Genomic DNA, 25662 nt, shown 5'->3' with positions numbered 1-25662 from the left:
TTTTTTTTTTTTTTTTTTTTTTTTTTTTGGCAGGAGCACAGCAATTTTTTTCAGGTATTGGCGAAAAAAATAATAAAATTTGTCCACTTAGCAAGGTTCTGCTTAATGTTTAAAAGAAACGTTTGTTTTTTCAGTTAAAAAATTAAGCGAAATAGGGGGAAAAATGTGATAATCTGGACCTTAAAAGCATTTAGATAAAATCCTAGCTATTTGGGATTTCAGCCCTTCCAGATTCCCTACTGAAAAGCTTTTCTCGTTTCCCAGCTTTCCCATTTCCCCTTGCTTACCCTGTGATGGTTTTGGGTATCCCATATGAATTTGTCCTTAAATATCAATTCTGAAAATGTAACAGTTCCATCTCGGTTGATGCTTTTCTTTTCTTTCCCCTCTTCCCTCTGAAATCTGCAGGAACATGGGCAGATGTAAAGCCCCCTCTCAGCTGCAACTCTTGTGCTGAGACCTGATGGAGACGTGACACATTCCTGCAGGTAACATAGCCCTGCAAACATCCTGGGAGGTGAAGGGACTTAAAAATACAGGTGGAAGCAAAGCAAACAAACAAAATTGGGGAAATGGGGCTGAAATCAAAAGCACATCTCTCACCTCTCTTTGTTTAAGCTGGTTAGAAGAGTTCTGTGCTAGGAGGAATTACTTTGAGGCAACCCAGACACCTTTCTTTTCTCTGTGGGTGTCTCGAAGGCAAAACTAATTCACTTCTTCTGCTCCATCAGGTCTCCCCTCCATTGTTCCCCACTAATGTAATTTTTTTTTGTCTTACTTCAGAAACATTCCTGCCTGAGTAATCGTCTCCAGCATGGAGAGCAAGGAGAGGAAATTAAGACGTTATTGAGGGTTTGAGAGATATCTCATGTTTCAGAGTGGATCAGAAGGCCTTTTTTTTTTTTTTTTTCCCCTTTAAGGTGCCTGTTACAGGGAGGTGAGGCAAACATGTTGGATGGCTTAGCTGAGGGGAAAGAGCCAGGGTGGAGCAGGGCTTGTCTTCAGGAAGCTGTGATGCTTCTCTCATCCACGGACACAGCAATAAATATGTCCTTAATTCCACATGCTGGTGTGTCTACAGCAGATAATCTCTTGGGGGAAGAGGTTCATCTTTGGTGGTCTCCACAGGGCAATCATGAGGAGATTTTACTACATGGTTCCCAATTTTACCTGGGGAAGGGAGGAGGCTGGACTATGGGAGGTGCCAGAAGAATTTTGTTTTTGATGACATGAAGCAAAACTGGAGCTGACACATAACTTTTGAGTAGATTTTGCCTTCAACATCCACAAACTGAAGGGAGCTTAGCCGTTTCCACCAGGCGAGTGATTTATCTTCTTATAGGAAAGTTCATTTTTTAACTAAAGAACAAGACTGTACACATGAAAATCCATCAGTTTTTCCAGGGTAACACAGTGTATTTCAATTTTTTTCCACGTGTTTCCCAGGGCAGCTCTGAGATTTTAAGCTGGCTTCAGAACTGCTTTGTTTTTCTCTGCTCCTTTCGATGGCGTCCTTGGAGACATGATCTCCTGTCCCCAGCAGCCACCCTTGCCATGGCCACCAAACCACTGAGATGGACCACTTGGCTTAACTCACAGAGCCTTTGTGGTGCTCATGACATATTAATTGACTCCGTAAGAATGAAATAATGGGGAAATTAGCATAAATATTGCACTTGGGATTAAACTGTGCTTGCAGCTGCCTTTGCAGTAAGGGGTGGACTGTGTGAAAATGACAGCTCCGAAGTCAGTCTGGGAATAGCAGGTGACTCACCTGAGCTTCCTGATGGTGATGTGACCCCATGGGCATCTTTTCACGTGGAAGAGCTCCAGTCAGATCCCATCCCCATGTCCTATACCATGTTTTACCTGGTACAACTTTTAGCCTCCCAATGTCCTGTGGAAAGGAGCTCCCCCTGCTAATGATGCACTCTGTAAAAGGGACCTCCTTAGTTTGCTTTGCAGGTGATGGAGCGACCTCGGGTTGTTCATTCAGCACCCTGGGTCTCCCCAGTGCAGGAGGAACAACCCCATGGTTTGAGGGGCTTTGCAGACTGTGCGTGAGCTGTGCTGATAGCCGGACAGTCACAGCATGCAGTGGAGTGAAAAACAGTGCTGTGCAGACAGTGTCCCCAGACAGAGCACTTTGTGTCTGTGTGTATTATTTTATGTTGGCTGCATAAACCCACCCAGATTTCTCAGTCATGTCCCAGAATGGACCAGTCATTGTGTGATGTGTTTTTCCACTACAATGCCCATAAAAAACATAAGGAGGAAGTTTGATCTTCAAGGAGATGAAAAATACTACCAACAACGTCTTTTATTTGACCTTTCATTATGTTTGTTGAAATAACCTTACACACCTGTTTATCAGTTTTCCCATCTGTTTTCTTGTGGATAGAGTGCAGTCCAACACTCTGATATTTTGCTTTACTAATGCAGAGCCAATGTGTTTGAAAGAAAGCCAAGCTGAAGGAAATCTGTACCTTGCTGATGGACTGGATATGCTTTTTGCCTCTGTGTGTGAGTGAATTAACTTTGCTTTAGGTGCCCCCTGCATTCCCTGCTCAGCACTTGTTAGGAAGGGGATTTGCAAAACCCTGCAGAGTAGATGCTGCTGAAATCTCAAAGGTCTGTGAGCATGGCCTCCAGTCTGGTGGCTTCCAGGAAAAGCAAAATTGAGAAGCGAACTTCACCAAGCACTGCCCTGCCCCTGGCAGGAAAACAACTTGGGGTGCAGGTTTGTGAAAGAGAAGCAGTATTAGGGCTGCAAGGATGCAACACAGACACCCTGCTCCTAGTTCTGCAACATGGATGTGAGTCCAGGACTAATTGCAGGTCCTGCCTGAACCTCCCAGGTCAGTCCTTGGTGAATGAGGCCTTGGAGAAAATGATTTCACTGACATCTGTTGATTTCTGTACAAGTCAGAAAGCTAAACACCTTCCAGGCTCTATCTGGTAAGCCTAGTGTAGTTAAGATGCAGTCCTACTGCTTCTGCACTTGGACACTATCCTGGCACTACAGGAATGAAAATATTTTCGTCCATCAACTGCAAAAGGCAAAGGATCAGCTGCAGTCTGACAGCAGGGAGGCTGGGCTTCATCCCACTGGGGCGTCACGCTCTCCTGGGGATGCTGGACTGATTGTACCTGGCAGTAGGAGAGTCCAGAGGAATGGAGCTGAAGAATTTCCCAGGGCTGAGCAAAAAGCCACTCTTCACCCAAAAAGGGCATACAAATCCTGAAGACACGAAGTAAAATGTATGCAAAAGCCTCAAGTGATAAAGGGACAAAAGTTGAAGGTATTTAAGTTACTTAGGCATTATTAATATTTGCTTTGTCAAAGGCAAGATAGGTTTCTCTGACATGTGCCTTGCAGCAGGTTAAAATAAAAGACCAGCATGGTCCCTTCTGGACTTGCAGCTCCTGAAAACAGAGCCAACCCCAGTGTGTAATAGGATCTTCACTGCTGTTCCAGGGTTTGAATAACATTATGGTGACTTTGCATAGATTTTTGCCCTTAATGCAAATAGGGAAATGATTTTCTAATCAGGTAAGATAAGGCTCAAACATGATAGCCAGAGTTGGGCTTGTTAATGAAATACAAAGAAGTTAGCCTGTAGCTCCATAAACTATTCTTAAAAATAATGTAACATTTAAAAAAATTAGTTTCTTTGGCTAACAGTGATGTGAGAGAGCCTTGATGCAAATCTTTGTAATTTCAATGAGCATTTGAAAAATATATATGTATTTATTTGCATTTATATGTTTATATGGCTTTACATATCAACTTAGTCAGGAAAAATTGAATAAAATGTCTCAGGTCTGGGAAATGAGAAGAGATTATGAAAAGCAGATTTAATATAGCACCATTTTTTGATGTTTGTGGCACATTTCATCATATTGCCAGAGACACCCAATTACACAGCTTGCAGAGTAATCAGCAAATGGGGGATCCGAAGGAGAATATTAACTGTGGTCTTTTTTTCCCCTTCCTCCTCCTCCTTCTTTAGCAAATATTATGTTATGCTTTATGGAAATGGATCAAAATGCCACATGTGCAGTTAATACTGAGCTCTGGAGCTCTTTCAAATCTTATTTTTCCCCTCACATTGTATTTTACTGGAACAAACCTCCCAATAACTTGAGGACATGGTCTTTAAGGCAAAAACATCACCTTAAACTTCCTGCAAGTTTGGGTTCCAGTTCTAGAAGGCGGTTGACTTTACTTCATTGACCTTGTGCGACGGGAAAAATCAGGTCTTATTGTTAGTTGCAGATAACCATGTGCAAGAACATGATCATAGCTCATCCATTCATTTCCCTCTTGGTGGAGGCAGGAATTGACCGAGCTATTTGGCGGCCTTGATGGTCACAGACACTCCTTACCCAAGAGTATTCAAAGCAAACCTGTAACTGCAGTGAAATAAGAGATCTAGTGATTAATATTCCCCTTATTTTGGTAAAAAATAGCAATGGTTGCCATCTAGGACAATTGTGGCTGGCTGATATTTTGGCTGCATGTGATCAAATGGTCCTTGAAGGCACCAGTGGAACCAGGTCAAAAAATTAGGACTAAAAGTACTGCAGGCAGGACTGTTCCCAGGCTCTGCTCATATTCCCACTGTTCCTGGCTTTCTGCCTGGTTTAAGAGAAAGTCCCTTTTCTTGAGAATGTCAAAAATGTCATTAATCATTATTACAAATGCACTTGCTTTTCCTTCCCAATGACTTTTTCCTAGCATGTTTTTTCCTCTACAGTGTTTCTACACTTAGGAAAAGAAACTAAGAAGTTATATTGGTGGGGGATGAAATTCTAAAATTAAATAATTACATTGTCTTTCAAGAGCTTCATTATCAGATGACTTCATAAAAATCCCAATAAATTCAGAAAGAACAACAAAAAAAAATAATACATCGGTTTCATCAGGCATCAAATCAGGCCAAGGTGGAAAGCCCTTGACATAACTAGCAGCTTCTTGCCCAAAGAGTTTGCCATCTAGGTGATGTTCAAACTAACCCTGAGGGAGCAGCATGGTAGAAGAAGCAGCTTTGTAAAAGCTTCTCTGCCATCTTCTTGAGCACAGTCCACCATGGCTAGACCTAGAAAATGGGACAGGTCTTCCATCAAAAGAACAGAAACTTCGACAAAATTGCATGAAAGCCCCAGTCATTTGAGAATGGTCAAATCTATGCTGCACAGCTGGTTTTAGACAAGCTCTCTGGACAGGTCTTTCCCATCATCACATTATCAGGCATGAATTTGTCTTCTGGCTTGTGCTGGAAGATGATGAGAGAGCAGCCTCCTTGTGCTTACCTTGCAAAAGGTGCTGCAGCAATTCTTTCAGTGTCTTGCAGGCAAAGGGGCCTTTTCACCTGACACCCCAGCTGGAGACAGTGACCCCAACAGCAAGAACCTGATACTTGGCACCTTTTCCTGCAGACCTTTCCATGCGGTCCCAGCCTCCCCTGGCTGACAGGCAATGGCACTTGCCATCATCGGCAGGGACGCGGTGGTGCCGGCGCCAGGCAGGGGAGCATGGGTTTCCCTGTGGGCACCGTTACCTGACCCACACGCCGTGTCCAGGTTTTCTGCACTAGAAAACACCTCACAGCCCACCAGTGACATGACTCAGGTACAACAGAGGTCAGCCTGCTTGCATTTATACCCCTGCCATTCGGCTCAGGTAGTTGTTAATGAAGGATCCGCAAAATAAAATTTCTTTTTTTTTTTTTTTTTTTTTTTTATTAGAGGAGTATGAAAACAGGCAATAATTTTACAGAAAGCAGGACTGGCACAATTGGTACATAGCGTCATGCTGCAGCTTGTTGGAAATGAATATAAACTCTTTTTTCTTTCTTCTTTTACCTACCAGAATAAATAAATATGATACACATTTGAGTTCCTTGATAGTGAATTCTAAAGCACAAGGTCTTACACTACAGCTCAATTTTACAGCAATCTGTACAGTATATTACTTTGATTTTCTTTTTGTTCTCCTTTAAAAGCCTTTGTTCCTTTGCAAGATAGGTTTGACACACAAACACGGTTACACTTTGGAGCTAACTGTACGCCTTGGGTCAGAAGCTGGGGGGAAAAAAAAAAAAAAAGTGATTGCCTCCTGGCATGAGAAAATAAACCAGAAAGTTATTTTCCATTGCACAGATGAATCTAAAGTTCTGCTGTATGAGATGGCGCTACTCAATTGCTAGAGCAGTTAGAAAAAGCTTTGGCCATTCGAGGGCACCAGATGAACTATTTAACTTACTATGGGTTTAATGTGTGTCTTAGAGAGGTTTAAAAAAAAAAAAAAAAAAAAAAAAGAATGATTTTGTTAGTGTATGACAGATGTTACATTCTTTACAAATTAATTTGGGGGCTAAATTTTGTCCTTAGCTGTGGCATTGCTCCACTGAAATTGGTGCAATTATTCCACCATGGCATCACAGTGGTGATGAGGGGCTCACATTACGTAGTGTCTGGGTCTTACTTTACAAATCACAGGAGGTTCCTCTGAAACCAGTAAGTTTGCATGACCTGGGACATGTCCTGAACTTTGTACAAAGTCCTGAGGCCATGTTCAGCGTTTGCATTAACAAGAGCCTTCATTAATGAGAGGCACCCATGTACAGAAGAGGTGACATTAGCATCTCCGCTTTTGCATCTCTTCCCCGAGCGGCCTGAGAAAGCAGGGGACAACGCAGACACTGCTATCTGTGCAGCTGGGAACGATACAGCGCATCTGCAAAGTCCGTGGAAAACGAGGCCGTTAATCATTACTGGGCTGTTTTGTAACATGGTGGGAAAGTCGCACACATGCATCAGAGAAGGGGATTTTTTTGTTTGTCTGTTTGATCTTGTTTTGTTGGAAATTTGTTTGTTTGGGTTGGGGTTTTTTTTGTTGTTGTTGTTGTTTATTGCACCAACCTTTTCTTATCCCTCTGCTATGTATTTGGATTGAGAGCAGAGCTGCTCAGAGAAATAGCTTATTTTCACTCAGCAGAAAACATAGGAGATGTATTGTGTTGCTCTGGAACAGATCATAAAAACAGCAAGGGGCACATGGAGGAGTAAGGAGGGAGGAAAAGAAAAATCAACACAGCTTGTAAAAACCAGCAGGAAAGTTCTGTAATTGACTTTTTTCAAGCTTAATTGAGTTATGTATCATAGCTACTGTAATTAAACTAATAGAATATGTTGGATTTGAATTTGCATTTCCTTTCTACAGAGGTTTATTTAATCCTTTACATATGAACTCTTCAGAAGTGTCCTGAAATTGCTCAAAATTGTCGTGTCAATGGAAGTACCACACGTGGCACACAAGGGCTGAAATAGTTCCAGATCCCTCCTCTGTGTCCACCCACTTCTTCAACAAAGATGAGCATCATTTTGGCTGATGCGTTGGCAACAAGAACCTACAGCTGATTAAAATTCTTCACATGGTGAAATACCTAAAGGAGAAATGAGATGTGGCAGGATCTGCTTGTTGATGGTTATCTTTGTGTTTGGGAGCATTTTTGTGCTTCCTACAGAGCAAATTATGATTTTTGGTGGGGGAAATACAGGCAAAACTTCTCTCTCTTTATTCCCGTATTCACCATCAAGGATATTTCCACTTGTCTGCCAGAAAATAAAAAATAAAAAAAAAAAAAAAGGAAAAAAGAGGTTCTCTTTCTGCCTCCCAGCATCATTACTGTATCTTTTCTCACTGGTAGTATTTAGTATTTTTCCTGCACTGTTTAAATACTTCCTTTATTTTATTAATACCTATCAGACTTTTCTTGCAGAGTAGAAGAAATTTAACTGCAAAATCTTACCCTGAATATTGTGACCTGTTTTCTCCTGGGCCCTGATCCTGCAAGGACCATAGCTAAAACCTTTAAAAATTCAGTGAGGAGGGTTTGGACCCGCACCTGGCTCACCAAGGAGAGGTGACGTAAGCAAAGCCATAGGAAGGGAAGAAGACTGGCAGAGGAAATCTCCGGACACATAACCTGTTTCAGATTTTTTTCCAGTCTCTCCATCACTGTTTTTAAAGGACTGGGCATATGCTTTTCCTAGCCTCTGTGCCATGCTGTACATTTATTTGGCATTGCTTTCATACATTAAATAATCACCTTGATTGTATGCATTACAAAACACAAAATGTTGCTTCTCTTTTTACATTTATCTCCCTGCAGCTGTAACTGTACCAGGAATGCCCTGCCCTGGCACCAGGTTCATCCAGAGAAGGTAGATAGTTTTTTTTTTTTCCCCCATAATAGTTCATCTACCAGATGAGTTAGGATCTCTGGTTTACACTCCAGGCATTTTATGCCTGTGATGGAAGAAATTGTTATATCCAACTGCAGTGATTGTTAAAATGCATCAGATCTCTGCCTGGACAGTGAGGGGAAGGGAACTTGATTCCATTTTGTTTCTGAGACTCCACCTCATTTTCCTAAATAGCTGGGGCTGATGGAAGGAATAAGCAGACCTCACATCACAAATCAGGGGAGATTTGCAGGAGTTCTTCCTACCTGAAAAAATGTTCAGGTTTGTAAAGTTCGAAGAAGAATGATGCAGAATTGCTCCGTTTGGTCTTCTCACTACATACACAGGCTTGAATTGGATGGGGAATTTCTCTCTGTGTTTTTTTGTTTGTTTGTTTGTTTTGGGGTTTTTTGTTGTTTTTTTTTTCAGAAAAAGCTCAAAAACCCACAGTCATTAAAACAATAAGAAGGAAAGAGTCAGTTCTGACAGATAATTCATTATTAAACTTTTGCAAACCAGGAGCCTAAATGCCTAATTCATTATTAAACTTTTGCAAACCAGGAGCTTTCTTGCATTTCTGAATCAATTCTGGCTTTACATGTCAGCTTTCTCCCATCGTGGATATTTAATTTTGACCATAAGATAAAACCCAAACTTGGCATAAAACACTTCAGGGGCTTGTATATATTTAAGACAATATATTTTTTATTTTGTTTTATTTTTAAATTTTAGACATTTTCACCCTGATTCATAATGGGGGAAATTATCTCCATGTAAGAAATATTCACATGCCCTGGTCCAGGACCAGCTGCACCTTGATCAGCTGCACCACACAGAGGCAGATGAGGATGATACCGAACAGACATCCCTAGCAACTGATGGAGATACAGATGTCTCCTCTCCCAGTTTGCTTTCTGAGATATGCTGGCCTCATAGTGATGTCCATGGTTTTAATAGTGTGTCAAATGCTCCATCTGGGAAGTTCCCAGTGGCTGCTCCAAGCCTGCTGTGAGGATGTCAGGGATATGACAGGGGATGAAGGAGTCAGACACAAGTGTTGGTCGAGATCTGTGAAGTCAGTGAATGTTAAAAAGAATTTTTGTACCGAGGCACAGGAAGAATTTCCTTCTGTGGCTCAGTGGGGAAGGTCTTGTCTCTCTCCAGAGGATGATGGCAAATCTAGTGCTGGATCAAGTGAGCTTATCTCCTGCGCTCCCTGTTCCCACCTTGCAGAAGCAGGGCATAAATCCACCTCTTTTGACCTTCCTGTGATGGATGCAGTGGTATCCATCGTGACCCACGGTAAGGCTATATCTGTCCTGATCCAAGCTGATATTGCCCTTTCCATCCCCATGGTATATGGGCAGAGAACATGTGCCTGTCTTACCTAGGATGGTACAAGAGTGACTGTTCTCTGCCTGAAACACCCACTGACATAAATTGCAGTTTCATGGGCATCTCTTATTACTCAAAGAAGAGCTGAAGTCCAGATCTGGTCTCATTGCCAATTACCACCCTTGTTTGCTGCATCAGCTCACTCTAGACTGGCACCAGGGAACAATATCAGAAGAAACTGTTAATTCAATTTGCAGTTGCTCTGCTCTGGAAAAGCAATCCATAGCCTACAAATGCACTAAGGTTAGCAGGAGACATTAAAAATAAAGGTAATATAGTTTTTTTTAGGAGGAGGAGCAGAAAAATTAAAGCTTTTTTTCTGGTATCCCTGGTTTGGGTGATAGGCTACAGAAAATGGAAGCTGGAACTTTCAAAGGATCTTTTTGGAAACAGTAAGTGTACGTTAGTGGTTTTAATTTAATCAGACTCCTTTGAAAGCGACAGCCAAAAACCTACTTCCTACGAATACATTTGGTTTTGGCAAAGTGGAGAATTCTTGGTCATGGGGGCTGATTCGACAAAGTAAAGAAAACTAAAGCAGGAGAGAAACTCCCAAAACTGAAATGTTTGACACAACAGAAATTTTTTAAGGAAGATGCTCCATTTTCCTTGGAAGCTGGCGCAGTTGATGAGCTTGTCCCGCCTGGAGGTCTGCTCTTCCTACAGCTTTATGAGGGATAAAACACCATTTCCCATCAAACTCGGCTATTCTTACATCCCTATTTGCAGGAGTTAGTTTTTCAAGAGGCATTATTGGAGTGGAAAACACTTTTTCCCTCCATGTTTAAAGGGGTAATTTGACCCCTGTCTTCTGCCCTGGTATGAAGCAAAGTGGGAGTGAGAGAGGCCGTAGGCTATGGGTCTACACTTCATGGTTAAATCAGGTATGGACCAGCTGATCATCTGCAGTGAATTAGCACAGCGCTGCCCTGTGTGTTAGTGTTATAGACCTGGCTGACACCTTCGGGATTCAAACCTACCACCTGCCACACTCAGTTTGGATTTTTTGGTCCTGGGCGATATTAGAGATTAGATCTGGATATCATCCCTCCCTAATGCTTGGGATAACAACAGTGAGTTCAAAGGATTTATTTGGTTTGGAAAAAAAAAAAACCAAAACAAAACAAAACCACAACGTGATTTGAGCTGGCAGAAACATTGCTTCTCAACAAGGAAAACCACCCTTGGTTGAATGATGGGTCATTTCAATGAAATGGGGCTGAAACTTCACTGAAATAATTTTGAAGCTGGTGAATTTTGGTTACTTGTAAACCCTACATTTTTGGCAACTTTATCTATTCCCCCTCAGCTCCAGCAAATACAAAGAGAATATAAAGCCCTTGCTTATCACCTGCTCTGCCTCCAGCATTTCAGCATTTCTCACTTGTTACATTTTCACTTGCAGTTACAGTTTCTGAAGCTGCAGGGCTTGAGGGTAGAATTTGGTGATCAGAGCTTTTTTCTAGACACAGCTTGCATTAATCAAGTTTTTGTCAAAGAACCATATAATTCATGGTGTATGAACACACCAGGAGTTCATACAAAGGTTTTTTTTATTCCCTACTGTCAAAGTTAGACCAAAATGTTCTCCAAAAAGAAAACTTCATAATTTGTAAATAGAGGAATTTACACTTCACTGAAGATCAAAGAGGAAACAATCTAGATTAAAAATAATCCTGTGAATTTGTCTTTCATTTTCCTCCTCAGCCAGCAGCATTTGGCTAATATTTTATCCTCTGTCTTTGCACAAGTGCTATAAAAAAGTAAATGAAAAATGCTTGCCTTATAGGAAGTGCTTAAACAGGAAATTCATCTTCATATCATTTCTCAGCTGATAGAAAATTAGCTTTAGCAGAGAAGGGAGAAGTGAAGCAGTGAAGTGCACAATTGTTTCTCTTCATCATAAACACCTTTAGGATGCTGACCCAAGAAGAGCAACTAGCTACGAGCTGAGGTCGGGAGGATGGCTGATTTGTAACTTTGATTCTAGCTACTAAAATTGAGAAGTAAGAGGGAATAAAATCAAAAGAGGTCACAGTTCTGTAACACTGACAGTAACACGCAGGTGATGGGTGCTGTCAACATTATAAACTATATACAAGACAAAGCAGGACTCGTTCTTTTCCCAAAGAATGCAACAGCAACAAAAAACAGGTGTATATAACACAGGTGGCACATTATCGCAGGGATGAGGACAGGGGGCTTCTCCTGAATGTTACAGGCTTAACTGATGACAGTCCAGAGGACAGTTCATCTGTCTAAATATATATCCTCTCCCCCTTCCTCAAATATTTAGCGAAGACCAGGCCAGTAGCAATGTCTGATGCAATTGTGGTGCTAAGAAGATGTTAATAAATGCAAAGTTTTCCCGGAAAGGGAGCACCTTACTCCAGGAATAGATGACGGTGGGTGAGGGTTCAAGGAGTGACATGACTAGTGCCAACCTCTGCTGCATCTTCTTAGGGGCAGTGGTAGCTCATCTGGCAGTCAGTTGGGTAGGGTGTCAAGCCCAAGGGACGCCGCATGCTGCTTTGCCCGGAGCCTTAGGTTCTCAATACTCGTCGTTTTACTGTTTAGGCTTGGAAGGGAGCTGGAGGCCTGCAGGATGGGTGAGGACCAGACCTGCTGAGCGTGGGAGAGTGACTGGTAATACGACTGACAGTGCAGAGAGCTCAGTGGTGCCATGTTGACGTTCATGCCCAAGTAGGGCATGGCAGATGGTGTCCCCATTTCGAAGGAGGAATAATGGACCAAGTTGTTGGTGGCTGCCATGTGCTGGCGGAATTGCTCCTGCAGGCGGAAGAGGCTCAGGGGCGAGGAGGAGTAGGAGTGAGTCTGAGCCAGGCCACTGCTGGATGAAGGTGTCACAGTTGCGCTGATAGGGGACTCTGTAGCAGGAGACAGAGGGGATGGGGTTATTTCTACAGGCTGGATGCAGGTGCTGATCTGCACCCCAGTAGGGTTCAGACTGCAGCGTGGGCTTCTCTCTTGCATCACGAGGGCAAACAAGAGGGGTTGTGTTAGCTCAGGAGAGCTAAACACATGCTTGTTCCATACTTAGAATCTTACAGCATAGAAATGGGGCTGACTTCTTTTCTATGGCTTTCCTGATGCTGCTGGGCACTGTCCTCCCCAAGCTCTAACCTCAGCAGGTCTTTCCTCTTTCTGTGCTCCTGCTACAATAGAGATCAGGCCCTCTGTGAGTCCCATTTAGTGCTGGGGATAAGAAGACAGGTCTGTGCAGCCTAGCTGTAAGCACCCATGCCATAGGGAATAAGGAACGATACCCAACCACCAGCATCCCCCTTGGAAATGCCAGGTCCTGACACCAACCCCCATCAAGGTGCTGCTCCTCACCTGCTTTTGGGCTTGCTCTCTTGCAGTTCAAAGCCTTGCTGTCCACACCAGGGCTCTTGTCCACTTTAGCCTCATCCAAGGTGCTCTTAAACTCCTCTTCTCTGTCAGTCTGATCCTCGGGTGCTGACTCGCTGGCCGACTGCTCCGACAGGGTTAGGTTGATGTCTGCGCCTACCTCGCTTGGGAGGCTCTGTGACTTCTCGGTGTCCGGGGTGGTGGCCTGGGTCTCCAGCATGGGTGGCTCTGTCTTTCCCTCACTGTGGCTCCCTTCACAGTCCTTCTGCTTCTGCAGCTGCTCCTTCTGCAGGCTACGCTGCTTCTTTCGGAATTTGGCTCTTCGATTCTTGAACCAAACCTTCAATGCCACAAACAGCAAGGGGGAAAACTGGTGAGAATCCTGCTTAGTGCCAAATTCAGCATCATTCAGCCTGGGAGTTTCAGGGGAACCCCAAGTAATGAGGTACTGCAAGCCCACGGTGACCAAATGTCGTTCCACTTTATCGGATCTTAGAGCTCTACCTGTTTTCAGTGCTTCTGTAAATAGCACAACAAATATGTTTTTTAAAATATCTAGCCTTTATGTTGATTCTTTAAGCCACTCCACTGGTGGTATTCTTTGGTTTGGTTTTGCTTTTTTTCTAAATTGGTTAGGCAGTTGTGTCCAACCAGAACGTCTTATAGCTGAGTCTGATGACATTACATTGGCTTACAGTACAGTGCTCTGTTTCTAAAACAACTTGGTTGTAAGTGTATCAAAAATATGGTGGCAACACTCAAAATAAGTAATTACAGGCATAAGCTGTTATATGGGAACTGAATTTAGGGAAGGATAAGAGAATCCATATTTTTTAAACCTAAATCCATAGATATGTATTGGAAAAAAATTATTTGCAAATCTAGTTAGTGTTTGATTGGTCACATGAGGAAACAAAAATTTTGAAGATCAAAATATCTTGACATTTCTATAAAACAACTATTTTTTTTTTCTACTACTTATCCACTTCACACTAAATAACTTGATATTTAGTCTTTTAAATCCCAGCAATGCAAGCACCTCCCGATCAGCAGGTTATGAAGCATGCTGCGCTAGTTGAAACTTAAAAAAAAAACAAACCCAAACCTTGGACTGAGATGTTACAAATGTTGACACTGGTGGAAAAGAGCAGCTGGAATTACTTGGGTTTCTGCTCTTCTAAGAAAGCCAGAAAAGCCTTGCAAATAAATAAATAAGTAGACTTCTGTTGATGTTTCTAAAATTTCCCCCAAAGAAATGTGAAAGAACAAATGAAAACCAGTGTAGACTTCAGACAATCTTAAATTTAAAAAATGTGTGTGTGTGGATTAAGAATTTCTTTAGCAGATGTGTGACTTCAGATGATTTTATTCCCCCACCCCTGCTTTTGACAACTTTACTGACCCAAAATCTTTGGTTACACTGGAAGAATCTTGAAAGGTCAAGAGAGCTGTCAACCTTCTGGGAACCCCACTATATTCTTTTAAACATCCCCGCCCACAAACCCACAAAATATCCGTACCTGGACTCTGGCTTCAGGTAGGTTTGTGCACATAGCCAGCCGCTCTCTCATCACCACATCTGGGTAGTGAGTCTTCTGGAAGGTCTTCTCCAGCGCTTCCAGCTGTTGGGCGGTGAAGGCCGTGCGACTTCGCCTTTGTTTGCGGTGCTGGGATCCATAACGTGCCTCCAAAATAATGTCTTGAAATGTACAGCCGTTGGAAGACAAGAAAAGTGGCCAATTTAATTATTGGAATTTGTATGCTGACAGTTGAATAAAGCACTTGCTAACACCAGACGAACATATAAAACATTTTTTTTCACAGCTCTAGATCTAAGAAAACACCACAAAAGCATTTTGTCAGTTAACTGAAGTGTCCAGTTTCTTATGGACCTCAGAGTAGAAAGCCTGTTCTGGAGAGGGAACCTCTTTCTCTGACAGCTGTGGAAACCGCTGAGACTCCGGTGCTAAATGTGTTTGCAATAAGGCAGTCTGCTCCAACATCAGTGGGGCAGGACATGCAGATGCCCAAACCCCACTGCGGCATAAGCCTCTTTCATTAAGAAACACAATTAAAAACAAGGTGGGAAGATTCACTGTTGTAATCAGGAGAAGGGCCCAACATTATGTGTCATGTTCTCCTTGAAGCCAAGGGCAGAGCTCTGGAAGGCTTTAAAGCTTCCACGATGCACTGCACTGACTGGATGGAAGAGTCCATGCAGCTCAAACACAGCTGCCTCTAGCCCGTTTTGCTGGCCGCAGCTGCATGAGAAGACATGCATCTTCTCAGAAACCAGGCTGAGCTGGCTTTTCTTTAGCATCTCGTATGTAGCTCACTGTAGTCTTCAAGGCATGATACTGGAGAGCTGTTCTGGGCTCTGGTTCAGGAAAGCACTTAACCTCATGTGCTTATGTGTGTTTCGCTTGAAAGCACGTGCTTTACTGAGCGTGGACACTCTCCAGCATGTGGGGTGGAAACGCCAGCCAGGACCAAGCCCAGCCCCACTGATTACAAGCCCAGAGCTCATGTGCTGAGCTCTTCTCAGTAGAGGAGCTACGCACAAGGTCTGATTTTGCTAACTGTGCTTGCAAAATTGAAGGCAGAGGAGAAATTCAGACTGAGGAAAATCTGAGGCCAACAGTAAAGGGCTTATTATTTTACCAGAGGCGTTATTATTGCACAACAGTTAGTGGAAGCAGAAAGATCTTAAATCAATGAAAATAAGTTACTTTACAATGAAAAAACATACCCTTTATTATGCAAGTTGGGACATGCTGTGCTACAGCGTTGGAATGAAGTATTCTGGCGAGAGGTTTGCTCTCAAAGAGGAAATGCAGAAAGAGCAGTGTCTGGTATCATTTTTAATTCAGTTAAGAATGTAACTTCCAGTAGAAGGGAGGTATTAACACACTAGAAAACAATCTAACAGAGAAAAGTCAGTATTATCAGCACGTGGAGCCAGATGAAGGCTCTTGCTGCTGTTTATTTGTGATTTTGTCACGAGCATCGTGGCATGAATCTAAACAACAAAAAAAATCCGCTGTCAGGCCAGCCCCAGAACCACACAGCCAGGTTCAAAAGACGTTGGCTAACGAGCGTAGCAAATCAGCTTTGCACTGCTCAAACATTCCTCTTCCAAACTTCCAGCTGTTTCATTCTAGGTCAGCATTTTCTGTGCCTTTCTGGGCGATTGCCAAAGCCGCATGGTTTTGGCAACCTGGAAAAGACGTGATCGGGCTAAAGGTCTTTGGCCAAATACAATATAGTGTTGGTTGCATACAAGAGGCTTTTGTGTTTGAGGTATCAGAGCTCCTCGGGGCGTTAAAACAATGGTAAAGGATGCTGCTTTGGAGGCAAAGAGACTGTCCTTGATGCATCCAGACACAGCTCACAGTGCAGCCAGGCAAGGAGAAGGGATGTACCAGTACGAGAAACTGAAGGTATCCCAAAACATTTTACAAAGCTAACGTTTGTGTTTCAAGTACAAGAAATCAGGAGAAAGGACACTGGTTAAACACCCTACCTGCAGGCTGGAATACTTCCGAATTTGTAGAGTGGAGGTTAGACCTACCAGCTCCCTGGAGGCGGCAGCTCATGCATTAAGTTTGGCCACTCCAACGAGAGCCAACCAGCAATTATTTTAATGTTTTAACTATGTTTCCAGGCTTTGTGCAAGAAGGAGAATATAAATTGCAGGTGAGGCTTTGCAGTTACAATCAGAAACCTCTGTTTTCTGACTTAAGGTCATTTGCTTTTGTGCTGCTTTATTCTAGCTGTCCCTGGAAGCCAAATGAGATCTATAACCTGCACTGAAAGATATTCAGAAGTAACAGAATGTGAAGCGACTGCAAAGGAACTAGCTCATAGGTATAATGCCTACCCCACCAAAGATAAGCAGACAAGGCGACCGTGGGATTTAATTTGGAAAGTCTTCCAGGGGGTTATTAATTTTAAAGATAAGAGGTCAGAAACCCAATTGAATCTCCCAGTCAAGAATATAAGAATAGGGGGTTTATTACTTTATTTTTTTAATCTCCCTCTGCTTTTACCCTAGTCAGGGTCAAAGACATTAAGCCCTCCATACTCTACTGTAAAAGATACAGGTAATCACAAAAATCTTTCAAGAGATCCTTGCATCTAGGAATGGGGCACCTTGAGACCCAAGGCCCACAAGGCACATTGCAGAGTTCAGGACCATCTGCACCCATCTGATCACCTACATGCTGAAAGAGTGAGGGAAGGAGGGGATGGATGACCAAGACAAAGAAAGTGCCCACCTGACATCACTCTGCAGCCCAGCAATAGAGCCAGGATTAGAGTCCAGGTCTCTTTGATCTTACTCTGGTTCTTTTTTGATGAGGACAGTGACTCACAGCTCTGCCCTATGGCCCCCAGAGATCCCACAGGCCACAGTGAGTGGTCTGAGGAACAGGTCACTACCAGCAGCTGGGTAAGGGAACATTGCTGGCGTGAAGATGTGAGAGTCAGCTGTGGTTCACTGATCCAAACAATCTGAGACCTGTACCACCATGCCTTTGTGGACACCACCTAGCAGGACCATCCTGAAACTTCTGCATCCTTATTTTGGCTTAAGCCCATGTGTCTTAAATTTATTCCACTAAAGTTGTCTGGGTAGAGAATTTTTTCCACCTACTCTAGGCTGGAAGGAGTCACACTATTTTTTTTTTTTTCCTTTAGTATCAGACAACTAGAAAGCTATCTTAAAGCAGATGTGTAACTTTCAGACAGTCAGGGAAAATTTTTCCATTCTGGAAGGTCTCTAGAATCACATCTACAGTAACTTTTTGCTTTAGCTTCAGTATACTGGTTGTTAGGTCTGCTCTACCACACTCTATCCAAGCCCTGACCAAAATGGTGATGTTGCAGCTGTTGACCATTTGCATTTCAGCAGACTGAAATGATTTTAGCCAGATCTGGGTGTTTTGTGGTAGGCTGATATGTAGACCAGATATATTTGTTCTACCATACCAAATATTCTCAGGTGTCCATCAATTTTTTTTTGAACAATTCCCTCTACCAAATCCTAAAATACTATCTGGACTTTGCATTTCCATCTAATGACAGTACTGATGTAGTGCTATTACACTCATGGCTGAACACACTGAAACAGATCAGATGCTTTGGAGCAGCGGCTCCTGTCCCACTGTCCCACCATCAACAGTGCTGTGTAAAGAACACTCTTTGGGTAAAGTCACATGTGACTTTCTTTGAGTCTAAAAATACAAAATTTTGCCCCTGGAGGGCAAAATACAAAAACAGCAGAGGGAGCCAGCAGGACCTGCAAGAAAATACCACCCAAGCCAAGGTCTAGGATCTCCGGGAGGAAATAGGTCAAGGTGAGACCCAAAGGAGATCCAAATGAAGATTGTTTTCCAAAGAGAAAGAGTATTTGGTAGGACAAGAAATGGAAAATAGTTGCAAGAAGGGACAACATGGAGGAACAAGCTATGACCTGGTGTGGCAGGAGATGGCTGTTAGAGGATGCAAGTCCTGGGCCCCTCGGTGGGGGAATCCAATTCACTGTGTGCTCATATTCATGGTGCTGTTAGTTACTAAAAGGAAAGTTAAATTTTCTGCTATTTTTTGGTCACTTGTTAAAACATATTTGAGTGCCTATTTAATTGTCTTTTTTCAATCCCATATAGTAGGGCTGCTTCCCTTCTCACCCCTGGGCTCCCCAGCCATCGGAGACCAGTCTGCAGCAAGGTGCAGTGGTTCACTGGCAGCAAACACTGAGGGACACATGTCTCCTGCAGGGCTTGGCCACATGGCCAGTATTCAGGAGCACACCATGCCAGTTGGCTATGTCACACTCCAGCTCCCGAAGAAGAGTTTCACTCAGTGCAAGAAACAAGAGGGTTTTTTTTCCAGGGAAGAACAAAAGCCATGAGTTGTTCTTACCAGCCAGTCTCTCTGCCAGGGTGAGGGCATGCACCGAGGGCCTGTAGTCAGGGGCGTGCTGGGCTTGCTGAGCTGCCTGCTGATGGAGGTTGTACATGGCGCTCAGTGAGTTCATGGCATGGAGGGAGTAACCGTTCACTCCATAGTGCTGCATGGTGACATAAACCTGAAAAACAGCAGCCAGAGGAGAAAGAAGCTTAGAAATGTGCTATTCCAGCATTCTGGTGTCTCAGCAGAGCTTTGGAAATGTTGAGCTCAAACTTACACTGCTGCATGCAAGGCTCACTTCCAACCCTGCTACTCCAACAAGTTCTGGGACGGGAATCAAAATACCTCCTGTAGACCTAAAGCACCAGCAACACCAGTCTGGCTTCCAAGCTTAGAGACCAGCATCTGATTATATTTCACTCATGATATGCTGAACAAAAGATGGGAAAGGATTTTTTTTACATACCATAATAAAATTTATCATACTATTGTGACTTTTAATGAACTGACATAGCTCTATCCCAGGACTAGCTGGGATTTTGTCCCTATCATTGGTTGTTCTGTAATCGCATTGCTATAATGTCAAATAATCTTTCTTATCTGAACCCACTCATGAATAATTTGTTTCCATTAATTTTTCTCGAGGTTCTTCTTAACAAAACATGAATGATACAGGGGAAAAAAAAAAAAAAAAGCATGTGGTGTAAAAGAAAATAAATCTGCAGTGTAATAGGACCAAAAACATTATGGCTAAAGAGGGAATTAAGGTTTGCAATAAATACTGACATTTCATAGATCAATAGCAAGGAAATTATTTTTAAAACTAATGGCTTTTTTTCTACTGTGGTCTCTGCATGAAACTTCAAGCTGTTTTTCCTTACAGACCATCTGTAAAACTGAACTAATATTGATCACAAAAGCTGAGCGATGCTTCATTCATCCCTGTTATAAATGACTGAAGGCCTCCAGGATGCTGTTTCTGTAGTTTGTAAGACATCAGAAAGGAAGTCATGAAACATTTGCCACAAAAGAAAATTTTTAAAGCATTGCTTACATCAGCCAGGCATCATCTGGCAAGTCAGTGCAATGAATGAACATTCAGAGAAAGAGGTCCAGACGGACTAACTTAAGGAAAGCAGGTTTTCTAGGCAACCTCTCAGAAAATAGTTTGATCACTGAAGGGAGGTGGTTCAACTACCATAATTTTAGGAGAAATCTGATGCACTGAACAGCCAAAATTTGGATGAACAATTATCTGCTGTTTTTTTCTGTACAAAGACCTTCATTTTTGCCTGTAGAGGATTTATACCATAGAGGACAGACTCTCATTGAAATGAGAGAATGGAAATGAGTTGGTCTCACTACCTCTCCTTCTCTGAATTCCCATTCTCTCCCAAACAACCTTGATACAGGAGGCATAAACATGGAGTGACCTTGTTTAGCATCCAGAGACCAAGCTGTAGTTCCTGGGAAAAGCAGCTGAATTTTGTACTACAGGGTCTGACAGTGACCTGAGGCATCTTGTGGCTTCACTCTCGCAAGCATCCCTCCATCACAGTACCCAGGAGTGGAGGAGGGAAGCCATGAAGTTGGAGTTTTTTTCCAAGCACTCTGAGAGCTCAGGGAATGTACTTGTTGCTCTGGGATGGTGTTTTTGATGGAGGGGTTTTGTCATGAGTGTGAGTGCTGCCTTTGGGATTGCCTTCCCAAAGAGCTGCAGTAATTATAAACCAATAACCTGGAAATCTAGTACTCAGCCTCATTCCTGATTCTCCAAGTCCCTTCTGCTCTGCCACCACATCATTTCACTAACAAGAGTGCTGGTGGGGGGAAACATCCAGGTATGGTTACACCATGAAGATCTGATACACACCTGATGCCACCTTCATCTGCTTTGTGTCTCCCTGTTCACCCACTCTGGATTCACTCCCCAGTTCTTTAGTTTTAGACTCAAAAAAAGATCAGTGGCTATCCAGCACCTACACAGAATCATAGAATATCTCAAGTTAGAAGGGACCCACATGCCACCCCACTCTGTGTAATGCCAGCCACATCCTTACGGCCCACGGAGAACGGTACTGGTCACATTCTTTGCTATCACATCCTACATAAGAGTATAAGAAAAAAAAAAAACCAACAGCCTACCTCCTACTTCAAAGTACAGACAGACAATTTTTATATGAATAGCTGATTTATGGAAAAATACATATAAAGGTGCCTGAGACTTATTTTGCAGCTAATTCTGGAAAGCAGGGGAAAATCAGATCTGCTTTGTTTTATGGTACTCAGGCAATTACTTTTGAATTCATCTTCAAAATGTTTCATTTCAAAATTTACCCTAGGTTTTATAAAGCAAAGATAAACCCAAACCAAAATAATAACCTTCATCTATTAGGTTGGTTTTATTCATTCTAACAGGAGAGAAAGCCAACGCTATTCTCGGCTGAACCACTGTTAAAATGGGTATTTTTGGTTCAGATGTTAACCTAAACACAAGAATGCCATAGCTCTGCTCTGATTGAGCTTAAGGAAGATCTAAGCAATGCCAAAATTGTTTGCTGGTTCTCTGATCAATGTGAGGGACTTCACATGCCAGCAGATTTTTGGCATTTGTATTTCCCCCACCATGGGTTCACAGCGAAACTGCAGCAGGGATGTTGCTTTTCCGGACTGCACAGCTTTGCTGCTGCTGGCACATGCTAAGGGACAGGAGCACATCCCAGTGACATGTGCCACTGATGTGACTACAGAAGACATCTCACACCACCTGGGAACGACCTGCAGGTCCCTGACCCAGCTACTACCCCGGACGGTTCCAACGGCATCTGTGGCACAGCCTCACCCCATCCTTGGTTTGTTTCTGAAGAGCATCATCCCAGCCCAGGCTGCGGCAGATCAGCACCCAGCATATGCACCAGGCTGGCTCCGCAGGCAGCAGTGCTCAGCTGGTCCCCATTGTCAGAGAGACTGCTGCAGCCCACCAGAGAGTCATCGTTTTTCACTTTCACAGTCCAAAAGTGGGACTGGCTTTTCTGGCCAATGCAGGCAGCAAAACAGAGGTTTGCAACTTCATTTTGCCTTCTCCCTTCCTACCCCCTAAACTTGTGAACCAGCTGGCAGGTTCCACCAGCTTTGGCCAGCACGGTGGAGGTCTCAAAGCCTATTAAGCTCCTGCGTGTTTCGTGTAAACCATTTGAGGACACAGAACCTATTAACTGCCCTGGGCTGCTGCCAGACCTCTGTCCGTAATAGACGCTGGAGAATCCACACCGGGGCTCAGCCTTGCCAAGAGATACGTGGGAGGCCAAATGTCTTTGACTCCCAAGTCACAGAAATGCCTGTTTCTTTTCTAATCCCTCTTGCAGGACATTGGTTGTGTACCAAGCTGGCACATTAGGAAAAAATGAAAAGGGGGGGGGGGGCGGATTTTCCCATACTATAGAGTCTTCTGAGGGCACTGCCAGTGATGTTGTGTCTGCAGCCCAGTGTTTCCACTGAAACACTTGCTCCAGGAAGATTTCAGTTTATTTGATTGTTAAAAGATGCTTTTGTGTGTATATGTGTGTCTGGGTGGCCTAGAAGAAAGTGCATCAAATAAAAAAATAAAAGGCAGGGGACTTAATAATGAAGGACTCAGGACAGGAGTCAACACCCATTGCAGTTTTAGTGATACCTGTCTGGTGTGCCGTGGTGCAGATGGCAGAGAGAACTTCCTACTCACTTGTGCAGCAAATGCGTCATCCCAGATTCAGTATAAAAAATGAGGGAATTTACAGAGCGAGACTGTTCAGCCTAATAAGCAAAGTTAACTGAGACCACAAACAGCTCCTGTTTAACTGTCAGCTCTGAGCACACTTCAACCCCAATAAATTAAATATTTAAAAGACATCATGCAGCAATTTTTTTTAATGGAGAAAGCCATTCATCAAACTACTGCTGTGTTTCACAAGCTGTCGAATAGTGCTTACACTGGTTAAAATAATCTTTATATTTCATTAAGCAACCAAATAAGCTGATCCCTTCCCACTGGCTGTATAGATGGTTTTAATTTTCAAAATCTGCAAATGCATCTTTTATGTCTCTGGGTGGCTGGAGGGCCTCAGGAACAGCCGCAGCCGGGAGAAAGATGAGAGCAAAGTTTGAACTCCTGCTTTGTGGAAGGGTACAGGCTTGAGCAGTCGTCAATACAGCTGGGAGAGTAACACAGGGTCCATCCTGAAAGAGAGGGGAGGCCTCACCCTGATTTTGTTCATCAGAGAGCATTAAACAGTTGAGCAATGCAGAAAGGAGATGGGAGCTGAGGAATGATGCAGGAAAGCAATAGGTGAGAAGAAAATCTCTCCACGGGGTGAGGCTAGCCTGCATTTGCCCCCATCGAGAGCCTGTGGGCTGATTCTGCAGTGTTTGCTCAGCACAGGGGGATGGAAGCCTCCATGCAGTGCCTGGGCTGTGGTTTCCTTCTGCATGGCCCCTCAAGGCCCCACTGGTGACTCTCTCATCTCCAGCAACAAGAGACTTGCTCCCTCCCAGCTACCCGCATTTCACAGCACTAGGCTGTGAGGTCTCCATGCCATGCCCTGTGCCAGACCCTGCTGGGGTTCCTGCTCCTTTTGCCTTCGAAATCCTGACATTATTACCTCAGTCCCCAAAACTCTCCTACGGATTTTATCTCGTTTCAGTTTTCACCATGGAAGTTGCATGGGTGCTGTACCCATTTTTCTTCCCAAGCCTGCAAACCCCTCAGGCTGCCGGGGGCTGTGTCCTGCCAGGATCCAGCCTCACAGAGGGGACCAGAGGTTCCCCTTAGCTTTAACTGCTGCTGGCTATGAGAACTCCAGTTTTCTTCGTCCTCTGCATTACTTAGAGGCCAGGTGACGTAGGTCTCTGCCCATCCCAGACTAATGCAGTGAGCAGACCACCCCTTATTCAGCTGCTGCTGTTCAATCTGACTCAAAACGATTTGCACTTTTACACCCTGTGAATGGGAACCCTGTCATCCTGGAGCACAGCTGCACTGCTCCAGCTGCAACATGGCTTACATCCGCCCCTTCCCAACATTGGCCTCAAAAACCTCAGGTTCCCATAAAGTCATATCACACATGAGTGGTGAAATTTATTGTACATCACTTCACAGTGTAGCATATAGGAAAAATTTGGCCCTGGGCTTCAATATTATCAGCTTTGGCTTCAAGCTTCCCAATTTAAATGTTAACTAATTTTGTATCCAGGCACATAATTCTGTCCTGAGACAGAAGGTGAAGAGGGGAGAATCACACATTTCCTCACCAGGTGAAAACCTGGTTCCTAGCAGCTTGTGTTTGTGTATGTGTGGAACCGAAACAGATCTGGGAATAATAAAATATCTTTTAAAAATAGAGATATTTCTAATTTTTAAAGAGAATTTTTATTTTCTTGAGTTTTCTGAAATGTCCCTTGTAACAAAACATTTATATTTTCTCTCCTATGAGGGGGAAAAAAAAACAAACCAAAACAAAACCAGAAAACCCACCCTAGAGTTGTATTAACTGCACCCAGGAATTTGAGAACAGGGACACTTTCTGCTTGCTCCTCTCCTCATTGCACTCCCTCCATGAAAACATCATCAGTCTGTACCGGGCTTCACCTGCCAGACACACACACAAAGCCTTTACCAAAAATGCAGAACTGACAAAACTCATTAGGGGAGAAATGTATTGATCCCTACAGCCTGCAAACTCAAATGTCACTTGTGCTGGCCACAGAGCTCATGTCAGCACTGGAGAGCTTGTCCCCATGCTGAGCTGTTCTGAATAAGGACATTACCACAGCTCCCTGTGCCAACACTGCTCTGTAGGAAAGGAATTTAAACCAAGACAGTGGTTTTGCTCAAGTGCATAATTCTGGAGTAACACACTCTCTTTCCTCTTCAGTTCTAAACTGAGTCAAAATGGATGAATTTTCTACAGTAGCTTATTCTGGCCAGTTTTTCCAGGTTGAAGTAAAAAACTGCCTAGGACAAGACATTTGCCCTTCTCTAGCAAACCTCATTGGGTGAGATGAGTTTGAGGCTATATGTAGGATTTGATACTTTGCAGGGACCTTGGGACATTTTCTCTTTTCCCTTCCATTGTTTCCTCCAAACACTGAATCATCCCAAAGTCAAAAAGGTACTAAGTTCATTGACCTGCATGAAAAATGGGGTCATAAAACCTGTAAGTTAAAAAGACTAATTTTCTTCCTTAGAGAAGTCAAGAAGAGGATACCAGATCCTGCTTTTGACTGGTGGACACCATGGGGTGTTACATTATTTCATTAAATCTGCCCAGAAATTGGGAGGGTTGGTGATGGTGGGGGGATGTATGAGGCCTTCTTTATGTGGGAAATAAGCTGTACTAAAAATATTACATCTGGACTCTGGTAACTCATTGGTAGAAGTGAATTTCAACACCATATGCCAGAGATGCATTTGAAGTTTGGAAGAGCTGGCACGGCCTCTGGTCTGCGCCCTGATGCAAGACACAGCTTGAACATGGGAAAAGCATCGGGAAAAAAAATTGTGAAAGAAAAGCCTGGTGCTCTTGTCTACTGTTGGGGTCCTGTAGGTGATAGAAAAAAAAATAGGAGCAGCCCTGTCAGGTAAAAATAAAAGTTGTGGTCCTCCAGCCCAAGTGCTTGCCCAGGCAGCACAAATTGCTGCTCGTGATTATGCAAAGCACCAGAACCCGTTGTTCATTACTAACAGGGAATAACAGC

The 25662-nt window shown here is 43.3% G+C and overlaps 1 protein-coding gene across 2 annotated transcripts; it reads right to left on the bottom strand.

Moving 5' to 3' along the window:
• Positions 1 to 12107: 12107 nt before the first annotated feature.
• Positions 12108 to 19111, bottom strand: DMBX1 (diencephalon/mesencephalon homeobox 1). Of its 2 annotated transcripts, none has more exons than XM_026854258.1 (4): positions 18945 to 19111; positions 14541 to 14736; positions 13006 to 13360; positions 12108 to 12536 (listed from the first exon to the last, which is right to left on the bottom strand). In XM_026854258.1, the coding sequence occupies exons 1-4, from the start codon at positions 19094 to 19096 to the stop codon at positions 12136 to 12138; spliced, it is 1104 nt and encodes a 367-aa protein (XP_026710059.1). In that variant the 5' UTR covers positions 19097 to 19111; the 3' UTR covers positions 12108 to 12135. The 2 variants fall into 2 exon arrangements, with proteins under 2 accessions (XP_026710059.1, XP_026710058.1); XM_026854257.1 differs by having other exon boundaries at positions 14541 to 14719; positions 18943 to 19096.
• Positions 19112 to 25662: the final 6551 nt, after the last annotated feature.

This window comes from Athene cunicularia (genome assembly GCF_003259725.1).
Source record: "Athene cunicularia isolate RWA chromosome 8 unlocalized genomic scaffold, athCun1 chr8_part1, whole genome shotgun sequence".
Taxonomy (NCBI): domain Eukaryota; kingdom Metazoa; phylum Chordata; class Aves; order Strigiformes; family Strigidae; genus Athene; species Athene cunicularia.
The sequence above is the reverse complement of the archived record's forward strand: the minus strand, read 5'-3'. Positions and strand labels throughout refer to the sequence as shown.